The sequence below is a fragment of the Lepidochelys kempii genome, chromosome 1 (assembly GCF_965140265.1).
Source record: "Lepidochelys kempii isolate rLepKem1 chromosome 1, rLepKem1.hap2, whole genome shotgun sequence".
Taxonomy (NCBI): Eukaryota; Metazoa; Chordata; order Testudines; family Cheloniidae; genus Lepidochelys; species Lepidochelys kempii.
Window position 1 is genome coordinate 284,076,339 of NC_133256.1, and position 12,120 is coordinate 284,088,458.

The following is a 12,120-nucleotide window of genomic DNA, read 5'->3' on the forward strand; positions in this document are numbered from 1 at the left end:
AATGCACCATATCTGAAATCTGGTCCACTTTTGTAGATAAGTATGACGAGCAGTCAATTTCCTGATGTATAGTAACACTTCCTGTATCTCCTCAGAGAAGGATCTATCTATATGCTGGAACCATGAAGAAGCCAGGCTTTGAGCCAGAGTATACATAGGCTGGGATGGAGAGTGCATCCTTCTTTCTGTGAGAGGAGATAAGGAGTGGGTTGATGAGTGATCGGTGGACACACTGCCAGTTGTGACTGTTAAGGGTACCACATCTCTCTTGGGCAGGTAGAAGCAATCACTATGACATTAGATTTTTTTCTCTTTATTTTCAACAGGACTTTCAGCAAGAGAGGAAACAGTGGAAGGCGTAAAGAAGGCCCTTGTTCCATGAGAGGAGGAGAGTACCCCCCAAAGAGTGCTCTCCGAGGCCTGCTCTGGAGCAGTATTGCGAGCATTTCTTATTCAGGTAAGTGGTGAACAAGTCTATTATTGATGTCCCTCATTACTGGAGTATGTTGTGGAGTATCCAGGGCTGGCCTTAGGGGAAATGGCACCCTGGGCAAACTTGTATTTTGGCGCTCCCCGTTACTCCTGGCCCCCATGGGCTCGCTCAGCTTCCCACACCCCCCTTCACCTCTGGGCTCCGCTGCCTCCCCCAGTGTTGAATTTGTGTTGAAAGAGATGCCAGAGCTCAGCCCTGGCACAAATTAAGCACTGGCAGGGCAGCCTGATACCGGCGGGTGCTGGCTAGGCACCCAGCTCTGAAGGCAACGCCACCGCCAGCAGCAGCTCTGAGCTCAAGGAGGTAGATGTTAAGACACATCTCAGAGGGCGACCATTTACCCTGTACTGTGAGGTCATTGAGATGTGCACCCAACCCTATGAGGGATCCGTTGATGGTGAGGAGTGGTGGAGGAGGAGGCTACACAAATGGGATCCCCATGCAGACGTTTGCTGGGTTCTTCCACCAATTCAAAGATTGTTTTATCTTGGTTGGTAGAGATAGTGGTTTATTCAGGCTGTCTTTGTTCGGTCTGTAAACCGAGCTGAACCATGACTGGAGGCATCTCATACGAAGTCTGGCATGAGCCATCACAAATGTATCCATGGCCACGTGTCCCAGAAGCTGAAGACAATGTCTGGCCAATATCTAAGGGCCGGTTTGCACTGTCTCTATAAGCATGGAGAAACTGAGCAATCTGTGTTATAGAAGGAGCGCTTACACTTGGACAGAGTCAAGACTGGCTCCTATGAATTCTACACTCTATACTAGGGTTAATGTCTATTTTTGTACGTTAATTTGTAGGCCTAGTTTTCTTAATAAATCCAAAGTCGTATGGGTAACCTGCTGAGTTTTGTCAAAGGAGTGTGCCCTGAAGAGACAACTGTCCAGATAAAGGTAGATTATGATCCTCTGAGAGCGTAGGTGGGCTGCCACTACAGAGAGGACCTTGGGGAATACTATGGGAGCCAACAAGAGGCCAAAAAGGAATTCTCTGTACTGGTAGTGGTCCTGCCCTTGTGTAAATCTGAGATATCATCTGTGAGAGGATATGACTGAAATATGGAAATAAGCATCCTGGAGGTAGTGGATTGAGAACCAGTCTCCCTGTTCCAACGCTGGAATAATTGTTGCTAAAGTGACCATCTTGAACTTTTGAGCCTTGACAAATTTGTTGAGTGCTCTGAGATCTAAAATGGGTCTCCAATCTCCCTTTTTCTTGGTATCAGGAAGTAATGAGAGTAGAAACCTTTGGTCTATCTGTTCTCGTAACAGATGGTTGGGTTGAGAAAAACCGTGTGGGCAACTGTGGTAAGCCATGAACACTCCACCTGCCCTGGGTCGGGGGCCCGCAGGGCAGGGACACAGGCTGGGGGCTGCTCTCAGCCCCCTCACCCTGGGCAGATGTGGTGAGGGTCCATGGCTCCTGGCCTGCTCTGGCTTCCAGTTTGGCCTGGGGCAGGGCCATGGAGGGGGTGGGGGCACTGCCCTCCCCCACTTTTGGGAAAGCTCTGGTGGTGCTGACCTTTGGAGTTTACCACCTCCACAATGATTGAATTGGGGTTTGGGGGTGGGAGAAGAGAAATTCTGTGTCTTTCACTGGCACGTAATATTTCTTATTAGCCTGCCTACAGGTTGGCTGGACCGCTGCAGGGGTCTGCCACATAAGTTTGATTGGGTATAATAGAGCCTCGTTGATAGGGAGAGCTACTCTGGATGAGGCAGAGGGGTGTAAAATATCCAGTAACTTATGGTGGGATTCTGTCACCTCCTGTAGTGGTAACTGCAGTATGTAAGCCACCCTCTGAGCTAGTTCTTGAAAAAATTTAAAGTTGTCTGCTAACAGTGGTGGAGGGACATCACTGTTTCATCTGGTGATGAAGATGAGAAATTAGTTTGGGGTGTAACCTCTTCCTCAATATTGTCCTCCTGTTCCTTCCTCATCTCTTTAGGGGGCTCAAAGGCTCTGGCTGCAGTGGCAGAAGGAGGGTGCCTCACTGGTTCCTGGTAAGCCATGCTAGAACTTCAGGAGGCACGATGTCTATATGCCTGCCATGAATCCCAGTAAGGCCACTGGAATGGCAGGAAAGGTCCCAGTGTTTGGTACCATGGCTGACCATACCAGGAGGCTGAGGGTCAGATGGACAGGGAGGCTGAAGAGGTCCAGATTGGTAATGGATACCATAAGGTGCATGAGGAGCAATGGGAGACTACCTCCTCCTGCTCATTGACTCCCTGCTAGAGAATGCGGGTGAAAGGCAAATGCAGAAGGAGAATCTGGAACTCAAGGCAGACTTGATACCAGAGCCCTGGTAGTAAGTAGAGGAGACTCCAGTACATCAGACACTATAAGGTCTCTTGAGTATCTGAAGTCAGGAGGTGCAGTAGGTAGCGGTACTGGGGGTGGACGATGGTGCCGGAGTGACTATACCAATGGAGTTGGTGATGCGGACCTGGTTGAACGGTTCACCAGTGGTTGGCATACCTTTGATGGTACAGATGCCATTGTCCATACCAATGGAGCTTTCCCCAAGGCAGAGTATCTCTGTCTCACCCAGTCGTTACCGATGTTTCATTGCCTGGGCCCATCGGGTCCTTAGGCAGCCTAACGTGTTCTGCTGGAATAGTACCATGCGAGCTCTAGGTACTGCATTTGGATGGCTTCTGTACCGTCCGTACCGATGATACTGAGTGAACTGGCGGTTTTCGGGCTTGCTGTGGGGACTCATGGCTCTCTTTTTAAAAGCCTTGTGTGAATGGCTCATAGGTGTCTTCTTAGGCACACCCTCCTTGGATGTAGAGAGCTGTGGTGAGGATTCCCACCATACTGAGTCTTGACATGGGTCTGAAGGCAGTTGGAGAGCTGCTTCCACTGGAAGAAGTTTAAGTCTCAGTTCTCTATCCTTTCGGGACCACAGTTTCAACTGCTGGTAAAATCCACACTTCTGGGCAATGCGATCTTCCCCAAGGCAACAGACACCAGGATAGATTCTTTGCAGCTGAGATGGTGTGGTCCCAGACGTGTACGTGTACGTGAGAGAGAGAGAAACCAAAATCAAAAATAGATATATTTTTAAGACTAAAAAAGGGCACACAAAGGAAACTTCAAGGAGTAGTTAGAAAAGAAATGATTAACAAGTCTTTGGTAAATTAATAATCTGATAAACAGCCAGCTAAAAGCTCCATCTCTAGCCAGGGGTGGTAGAGAAGGAACTGAGGCAGGTTCGCCTGCGCAATGCTGGCTAGCCTTGTGGCAGAGCACAAAGACGGCCGGGGGTGCAGGGGACGGACGGACGACGGACAAACCATGCGTGGGCCGAAAGGAAACTGCTACCAAAGTTCTTTGGTCAGCAGCACAGGAACGCAAACACACCTCTACTGGAGCACCCATTGGGACACTACTCAAAGAAGAATAATGGTAGCTTTATCTTGGTGCCAGCCAGGGGCTATTTTGGCCATCAGCATAACTCAGAATAGCTTCAGGGCTGCAAGCCCTCCCAAGAGAGCTATGTTCCAGCATACAGAGATCACAGCTGCACTCAGAGAGGAAATAGGGGTCCTTAGAGAAGACACTGTCACACCCAAGACCTCCTCTTACACTAGGAGAATTTCCCCGTAGCTGGTAAACTTTCTGGAAGCTTTATATTCCCAGAAGATCAAAAGCTACCATAAGCTGTGTCAAGGACCAAATGTGTTTATTTTACATATAAACAAACAGAAGAAATATAAGGGAGAAAACAGGAGACTTGGAAAAAACCCTATCTTCCCAATTTTTGTCTGTCGCTGAAGTATGTATACACATTGATAAACATGAGCACTTTTGGGTAACACAATATGGCCAGCTTCTCACTGATGGTGTAACAGGACTTGGAAGCTGAAAGGTTGTGGTGGTGGTGTACTTTTATCAGTCCACAGATGGTGTAAACCTCTAGTGACTGACTGGCCATGATGGGCATTTGATCCTCCTATCTTTAAAAAGAGAAGATAAACAAGTGCCACCTACTTTACATGGGCATAGTCCATCTATTGGACAAATGTGCCTCTGAGCTATTCTGCAGTCATACATACACCAATATTAAACTGTTTCTTTCTGCTTTGCAAATATTAAAGACAACAGAGGAAGTAATGCAAAATTTTCAAGTCTAGTCATGAAGACATAAGAGATAAAATGACAACGTTTTACATCTAAATTCAGATAATGAAAGCTGCATGAACACTATGAAATAAATAATCTTGTTTTTACCATTTGATCCATGTATGATACAAAGCACCAAAAGGCATCCACTTCATTTTCCATGATATACAAGACAGGAGAAAGCAAGTCACTCATTCCCTGAACATACCCTTAAAAAAAGAAATAATTAAACTTAATCTTAGACTGTTAACTAGTGATTTACACAATTATGAACTCTAAATTAAATTATTTTCCTTCCTTATCTTCCAAGATGCCAAGCTTCAAATTTGTTACTGAACACTCATTGTTTGTACAATTATTCAATGGTACAGCAGACTGGTAGTTATGTTCCAAATCAGCATAACCAAATAGTCTGAAAATTCAATTTCCTCTGTATGACTTAAAAAAAATACGTGCATTTGATCATTAAAAGTTTATGTTCTGAAAACATGGACAGAAACTGTATACATATATACCCTTGATTCTCCAAATCTTTAGAAAACATACACCCACATTTCTATTTAATTTAACTTTAACAACCTTCAGAAAGTATATAATTATACAGTAAAAGATTTTTGAAATGCAGTAATACTCTGAAAAGTGATCCTTGCTCACTAACCATTAACTCTTTATAAAAAAATATTCAGACAAGTCCCACTTACCTAAATCAAAGTCATACATACAATAGGTCATCAAAATGTCATGAAGCAAGATCAATCCTGGATTATCTTGGCCTTCATAGAACTTGTTGGTTCGGTCTGTTCTGTTTACATCTTTTTCTGAGAAATAACCCACAGATACAAAACACTTTCAAAACAATTTTTACTAAGCCTATATCTAACAAATGCACAATGCTCTTTAAGTTACTGATTTCTCAAAACACTATTGCAGAGCTTTGAAGTGTTTAAGAAACCAACTATATTCACTGAATGTCATTATAAAATATTTAAAGGGGATTTTAAGAGTAAGTATTTAAAAGAAAATTCTTCCTGTCTGGAAAAAGATATACTTACAAGCAGATTTTCCATTTTTTTTTTAATTGTTACACACTTTTTACAGAACCCTCATGATTAAATATAAAATATTTTTACTGAATTCAAAGCAACAAAGAAGACTACTTTAGATGAGTTAATTGTAAAATGCCACTCAAATGCATATGATATGCAGCATAATTTAAAAACTATAATGGGAAAAAGCTAATATGCAAACAAGCATAAAGTGATTTTGTGACACTTGTAATTGGTTGGTTCATTATAGCAAGTATTATTAAATTTTAGTTTGTCTTGTTTCTCTAATCATTACTGAGCTGAAACTGCCTGCTTGCTCCTAGATATAGACTGTACATTTTTTGTTGTTTCAATGAACAGAGTTCACACTTCCTGAATTTGATTACAAACTGCACTTCTCTTGTATGGCTGGGGTAGAGCAGCAACTACAATTTCACCTAAAGTTGATTGAGCCAAGTGGCTACATCAGGAGTAGCAGAATTTATTGCAGTGATGCCTCCCTCATATTTATAAATTGGGCAGTAGATAGGGATATGTTCGATGGTCTGTTATGGGGAACCACACACACACACCAAGGAGTCCTTGATTTTCCATTTGTGCATTAGATGTCCACATCTAGCATGGTTGGTTCAAATTCGGTTCAGAGGTGACCCAGATAACTATAGAAGGTCAAATCCAGGAACCTTCTGCGTGGGATCTGGCAAAAGGTGCTTATTTTTTTTTAAGTCTCGTTTAGCCCAGTCTGCTTTCCAAGCCTCCTCCTGATCATAGCCTGATTGCATGAGGTTAAACAAGTGTTCCCAGAAAGGCTTGCAGGACTTAAGACATTGTGAGGTGGGGGGGTGGAGTGGAGGGTGTCAAGGTCTTGGTGAACAGGAAGACATCTGTTTTCACAGGTTCACTGAGCTTCGCAGAACGTTGCACCAGTTCGGCGTATTGGCGGGGGAGCAACGTTAGACAGGACAGGTAGCCATGGTGTTGAAGTCAACTTAAGGGTTCTCATGATGCACCGCATCACTGTACTTAGCTGGGTATTCACAATTTGTGTGTGGCTGCATCTGCTCCATACTGGTGCACAACAGTCAGCTACTAAATATACAAGTGCTATTGCAGATGTTCACAACACTGATGCACCCCACGTCGTACCTGCTAGTTTCTGGATTATGCTGGCTCTCATTTTTATCTTAAAATGAGATAAAAATGACAAACTGTACTCAATATTGCTTTCATAATTTCAGAGCCACTGAAGACTGGATGGTACTCCTTTAAAGCAAGCCAGTGCCCTTCTTCACTGGGGAGGTCTCTTATTAATTGAGGACATACCCATGCACTCCAAGAAGCTTTTTAAGAAAGTTAAGTGAAAGCTGAGATTTTGGAGCTTGATTATGCAGCAAATTCTCTGGCCACAAGATACACTGACCAATGGCTCTAGTATTCTAAATCTCAAGAGCTTCACTTCTCTTTTTTTTTTTAAATCTTGCCATTAATCTAATCCATATGTTGCACCCTAAACCTACAAAAGGAAAATTACCTATAAGACTCTTATAGTCTCTTAATCTTGAATTTCGTTTTTCTTGCTCATCACTGACTGATTTCCACTGAAGTTTCATCCTGAAATATTCATCTCTAAAGAAAAAGAAAGGTCATTTTTAAACTAAATGCAACTTGCTAAGCCATTTCACTTTTCACAATTTGAATGTCACAATCTCTCAAAAAATAAAAGAACAGCGCAAACAGGAGTAAGCCATGGATAACTGCATTCAATAACATTAAACAGTTAGACTTAGGAAGACTTCCACATAACTACAATAAGCATATGCTTGAAAAAATTCTGAAACTATTTAAACCTACTTCGTAGTACAAAAGTATGTCTGTACTCACGTTTTTCTTTTTTGCAAATTAGTTCTTTCCTCTCTGGTACTGTGCCAAGGAAAATAACCCAAAAGGAATTTCCATACTTCTTTTCTCAAAGCATGGCAGAGTCCCTAAGGGAAAATATGCATATGCAATAAATAAGAATCAAAGAATGTAAGATTCTAGCTCTAGCGATGAAACAATGCCACAGTAAGCAGACACGGCTGAAAGTAATAATTGAAAACAAAGGTTAAGATGACTTTTCAGATTAGCTGAAGGCAAAGAGTATCCTCCCATACAGCTTTACAGTACCTACCACCTCACCTTATTAGGTTTCACAGGCGACGTCTACATTACAAGCTAGGGGTGTGATTCCCCAGTTTGTGTACACATACTCGCATTCTCAACACAATAGCAAAAGTATAATAGCAGTGTGGCCACGGTAGCACAGGCAGCAGCAGCAGAGAGACAGCTGGGCTGTGCTGAGTACATACCCACTGATTTCAGATGGGGTTGTACTCAGCACAGCTCAGATGCGCCTCCACTGTTGCCCTGGATTTGAGGGGTGTGTAAACCCCAGAATGTGATTAAGCGAATTGCAATCATGTTGTGTGCATTCAGCCACCCTGAATTAATTAAACAGGACGCCACATAGTTAAGGGTTAATTTGGACACTGGCTTTTAGAAACAAGGTCAAATCTAGCTGGCAGTTTCTGCCAATCAGAATGGGAGGAAGGGACAGACAAGTAAACAACTGAGTCTGAAAACCTTGAATTTAGACACCTCTGATATTAAAAGTTTATTGAAAGTTAGAAAAGTGATGATACAGCAGGGGTCATTATGACCTATGTGTTTTATAGAAGTAAGTTATAAAATATTAGCTAATAGAGTGTGCTTTGGAGCAGTCCTCTGAAGCCATCTTGAGAGTTTTCCTGACACCCTTTCTCCCCGGTGGGCCACTGGCCACTGCAAACCTGCTATTAATTACTCAATACCATTCCAGATGTTAGGTTTAGAACATCCCACGTATTTACCTATTGCTTATGTTTGTGTGTGCTTAAATCTAATAAACTGCAGTTTTAGAGCATGCTTACTTGCATTTTTCCTTGATCAGACAGAAGTGCCGAGTTCCTGTTGATTTATTCCTTATACCGCCTGGAGTGAAATAGTTTAGTTGCCCCTGTTGGGGGTTCTGAAAACCCTGGATAAGACCACTACCCATGCTACTGTGGCCTCACTACTATTTATATTCGCATTAGCTTGACGAGTAGGGCCCTCCCAAATTTCATGGCCGTGAAAAATGCGTCATGGACCATGAAATCAGACTTTCCCTGTGAAATCTAGCTATTGTAGGGGAGGGGGATTGACAGGGCTGTGGGTGCCTCACGGGGGACTCCCATGCACAGGGCTCCAGCTACTAGTCCCAGCAGGGTTTGGGAGAAACGAGACTTGCTCTGCACAGCTGCTCCTGCAGGGAGATCAGACCCACCTCCGGGTACCTCCCCTGGCTTCAGGAAGCTCCAAGGCTGTGTTCTGAAGACGGCAAACACTGAGCTTCCTGAAGCTGGGGGAGGTTGCTGGAGATGGGTCTGATCTTCCCCATGCTGCTGGGGAGTGCCCCAGCTGGGGGTTCCTAGCTGTTAGTCCCGGCCAGGCTGGGGAAGGATAGGACTTCCTCTTCCTCTGCATGGCTGCTCTCAGGAGGGAGATCAGGCCCACCTCCGGAACCTTCCGTATCTGTAGGTGGCTGCTGCCTTCAGAGCCCAGCCCAGCTCTGAAGGCAGCACAGAAATGAGGGTAGCAATCCAATGACCCCACTACAACAGCTTTGCGACCTGCCCACAAACCTCTTTTGGGTTAGGACCGCCACAGTTATAACATGATGAAATTTCAGAGGAAAACATCTGAAACCTTGAAATTGACTATTTTAAAAATATGATGGTGAAATTGACCAGAATGGACCAGGAATTTGGTAGGACCCTACTGATGAGGATCTACACCAACAGGGGAAATCACACTCCTAAGCTCATAGTGCAGACAATCAGAGACTTGGACAGAGAGAATCTGATTAGCCTTTATCTAGAAACACATTTAAAGAACCAATGCAATTGGTTTGTCAAATGACTGGAATAAAATCAAATGATTACATAGATGCTAGTGAAAACTACCAAAGCATCAGGCACAACCTGGCAACAGTGAAAGAAAATATCACTAAAAGATTAAGTCACATTTCACCCTACACTTCTCTCCCTCCTCAGAAACATCATTCTTGAACCTTTGTATAAGCATTAAAAGATAAGATAAATTCTAGACTTAAAACTCTGTACTGTAACTAACGAGTCCAAACTTTATTTTGCAACCCCCAAACCTGCTCTCCATTAGACCCAATTACCCAATACTCCAAGGTCTGGTACACCATTTGTAATATAAAATACACCTGGTGTCATAACTATAAATAAGAGCATATAACATGCAGATGATCCCACCACACAACTCATAATATGGGTGTGTACTTAAGAATGTTTATTTCTCAATAACCTTTCATAGTAAATCTGGCACTTCCTACCACATTTCTTTCCTATATCAAGGACTACTCCTGCCTGAATGTTACCTGCCTCAAATAGGACAAGCCCCTGCATCTCCTATGGGCAAGCATCTGCACTGTGCCTGGGAGAACAAAACAAATCTACTTCTTGAACACTGTTCAATAATGAAATATTAGCCACTATAGCAACAGTATTTCTTTACTCCTCACTATATTCCCCTCTTCTACTAGGTTAAAACAGGTACAATAGTGCCAAATATTTGCTGTATCACTTGGCTATGCCACCAAGTCAAGTGTAATCAAACCCAACAGATGGGAAGCAAGTTGGGACCTGGGTTTACTTCTCAGGCTGTCAGATGCTTAGGGCATTAAAACATGCTGGCCTTCTACGTTTAGGGTTTACAGGGTAATGCTGAGAGGGCAAGCAACACGCACATGGGCTGCACTGTGACAACAGCCAGCCAATGAGCCTGCTCTGCAACAGGCTCCTGGACTGACTGCCAAAAAAACCAAACATCACACATGACAACTGATTAGGAGATGTGTCCTTGCTATAACTGTTCTTCATAACTTTAGTTTGTATTTACTACTAGATTTGCACTACTGAAGCTGAATTCATATAATACAGGACTCCACAAAACAAGGCTAAAATTAACGAAAATCTTCAGGGTCAGCTTTAGCACAGCCCACAACAATTTCGCTACCAGAACAAACCACAGAGAGCAAGAAACAAGGGCAAGATAGGAGAGGAAGACTACGAATTCAGAAAAAAGGGGACTCACTTTCTAAAGAAAATAGCACTTTCATTAAAGCATTAACAGTTTCTTGGGAGGCACCTTCTTAGGCCTGGTTTACACTGCAGAGTTAGGTTGATGTAAATAGCTTTGCATCAACTTGTTTGCACTCACATTTATCTCCTGTCAATGTAAGCGCCTCATTACGGCAAGGCAGCAATACCACCTCCTCGAATGACGTTGAGCCATGGATGACATATTGTGGTCACCACAGCGCGAGCGCGGACACTGTGAGACCCGTATTGATGTTAATGATCCTCCAGCAGCTTCCCCAGTGACCGACAGTGACCGCTCTAGTCACATTTGTGAACTCCATTGCCCCTGGGTCATGGAAGCCACCCCCTTCAAAACTCTATGTATTTTTGAAATGCTTTTTTCCTAATTGCACTCCTTGGAGAGCACACCTAGCAGCTCTCCCTCGTTGTATGCGACTGCCCAACTGACCTGCTGGCTACATGCTCTACACTTGCTCCTGCCTGGAGTGGACAGGAGGTATTGGATCTCCTGGGCCTGTGGGGAAAAGAGGCTGTGCAGCCACAGCTGCAGACCAGTCATAGAAACATACACAATGATCGCACAGGGGATGCAGGTGAAGGGGTATGACAGGGATCAGCAGCTGTGCCACACGAAAGTGAAGCAACTGTGACAGGCGTACCAGAAGGCCAGGAAGGCCAACAGTTGATCTAGTGCTGAGCCATAGGCCTGCCACTTTTACAATGAGCTGTACACCATACTTGGTGGAGACCCCACCAAGCACCTCACATACCACTGTGGATACCTCCAAGGAGCCCAAGGCCTCAGCCATGAACAGCAAGGAAGAAGCAGAGGAGGGAGATGTAGCAGGAGGGTCCAGCTGTGCTGCGAGCCAGGATCTTTTTGAGACTCTACCACAATCTAACCAGTCCTACCAGCCGGGCACGGGTGAGCTCAATGAAGGGAAAGGAATCTCAGGTGTGCGCATGCATTCTCCTTTACAGTATTTAAATGTGAAAATGGCACTCAGCCCAATCCCAAAGGTAGAACTACATAGTTATCTACTTTTCATTGTTTTTCTCATATGAGAAGAGATACAACAGAGGTAGAGCTCTCATCTGCTATTTACTCCACTGTCAGGTTAGTGGGGAAAGGGGAGCCATGTGGAGCAGTTTGTTTATGCACATTGGGATGTCCCTAGAATCCTCTTGAGAGATCTTGATGAAACTTTCACAGAGGTAACTCTGCAATCCTCTTTTGAAGACTTCTAGGGATGGCAA

General features: G+C 43.9%; 1 protein-coding gene across 6 annotated transcripts in view; it reads right to left on the reverse strand.

Moving 5' to 3' along the window:
* TBC1D15 (TBC1 domain family member 15) overlaps nucleotides 1-12,120 on the reverse strand; it is an 89,062-nt gene that overhangs the window by 31,287 nt on the left and 45,655 nt on the right. For all 6 annotated transcript variants that reach the window (XM_073327764.1, XM_073327763.1, XM_073327761.1 and 3 more), the window contains 4 exons: nucleotides 7,556-7,659; nucleotides 7,206-7,300; nucleotides 5,330-5,446; nucleotides 4,737-4,837 (listed from right to left, as the gene is read on the reverse strand). In XM_073327764.1, coding sequence (XP_073183865.1) covers nucleotides 4,737-4,837; nucleotides 5,330-5,446; nucleotides 7,206-7,300; nucleotides 7,556-7,659 — 417 coding nt within the window. The remainder of the gene's footprint in view (nucleotides 1-4,736; nucleotides 4,838-5,329; nucleotides 5,447-7,205; nucleotides 7,301-7,555; nucleotides 7,660-12,120) is intronic.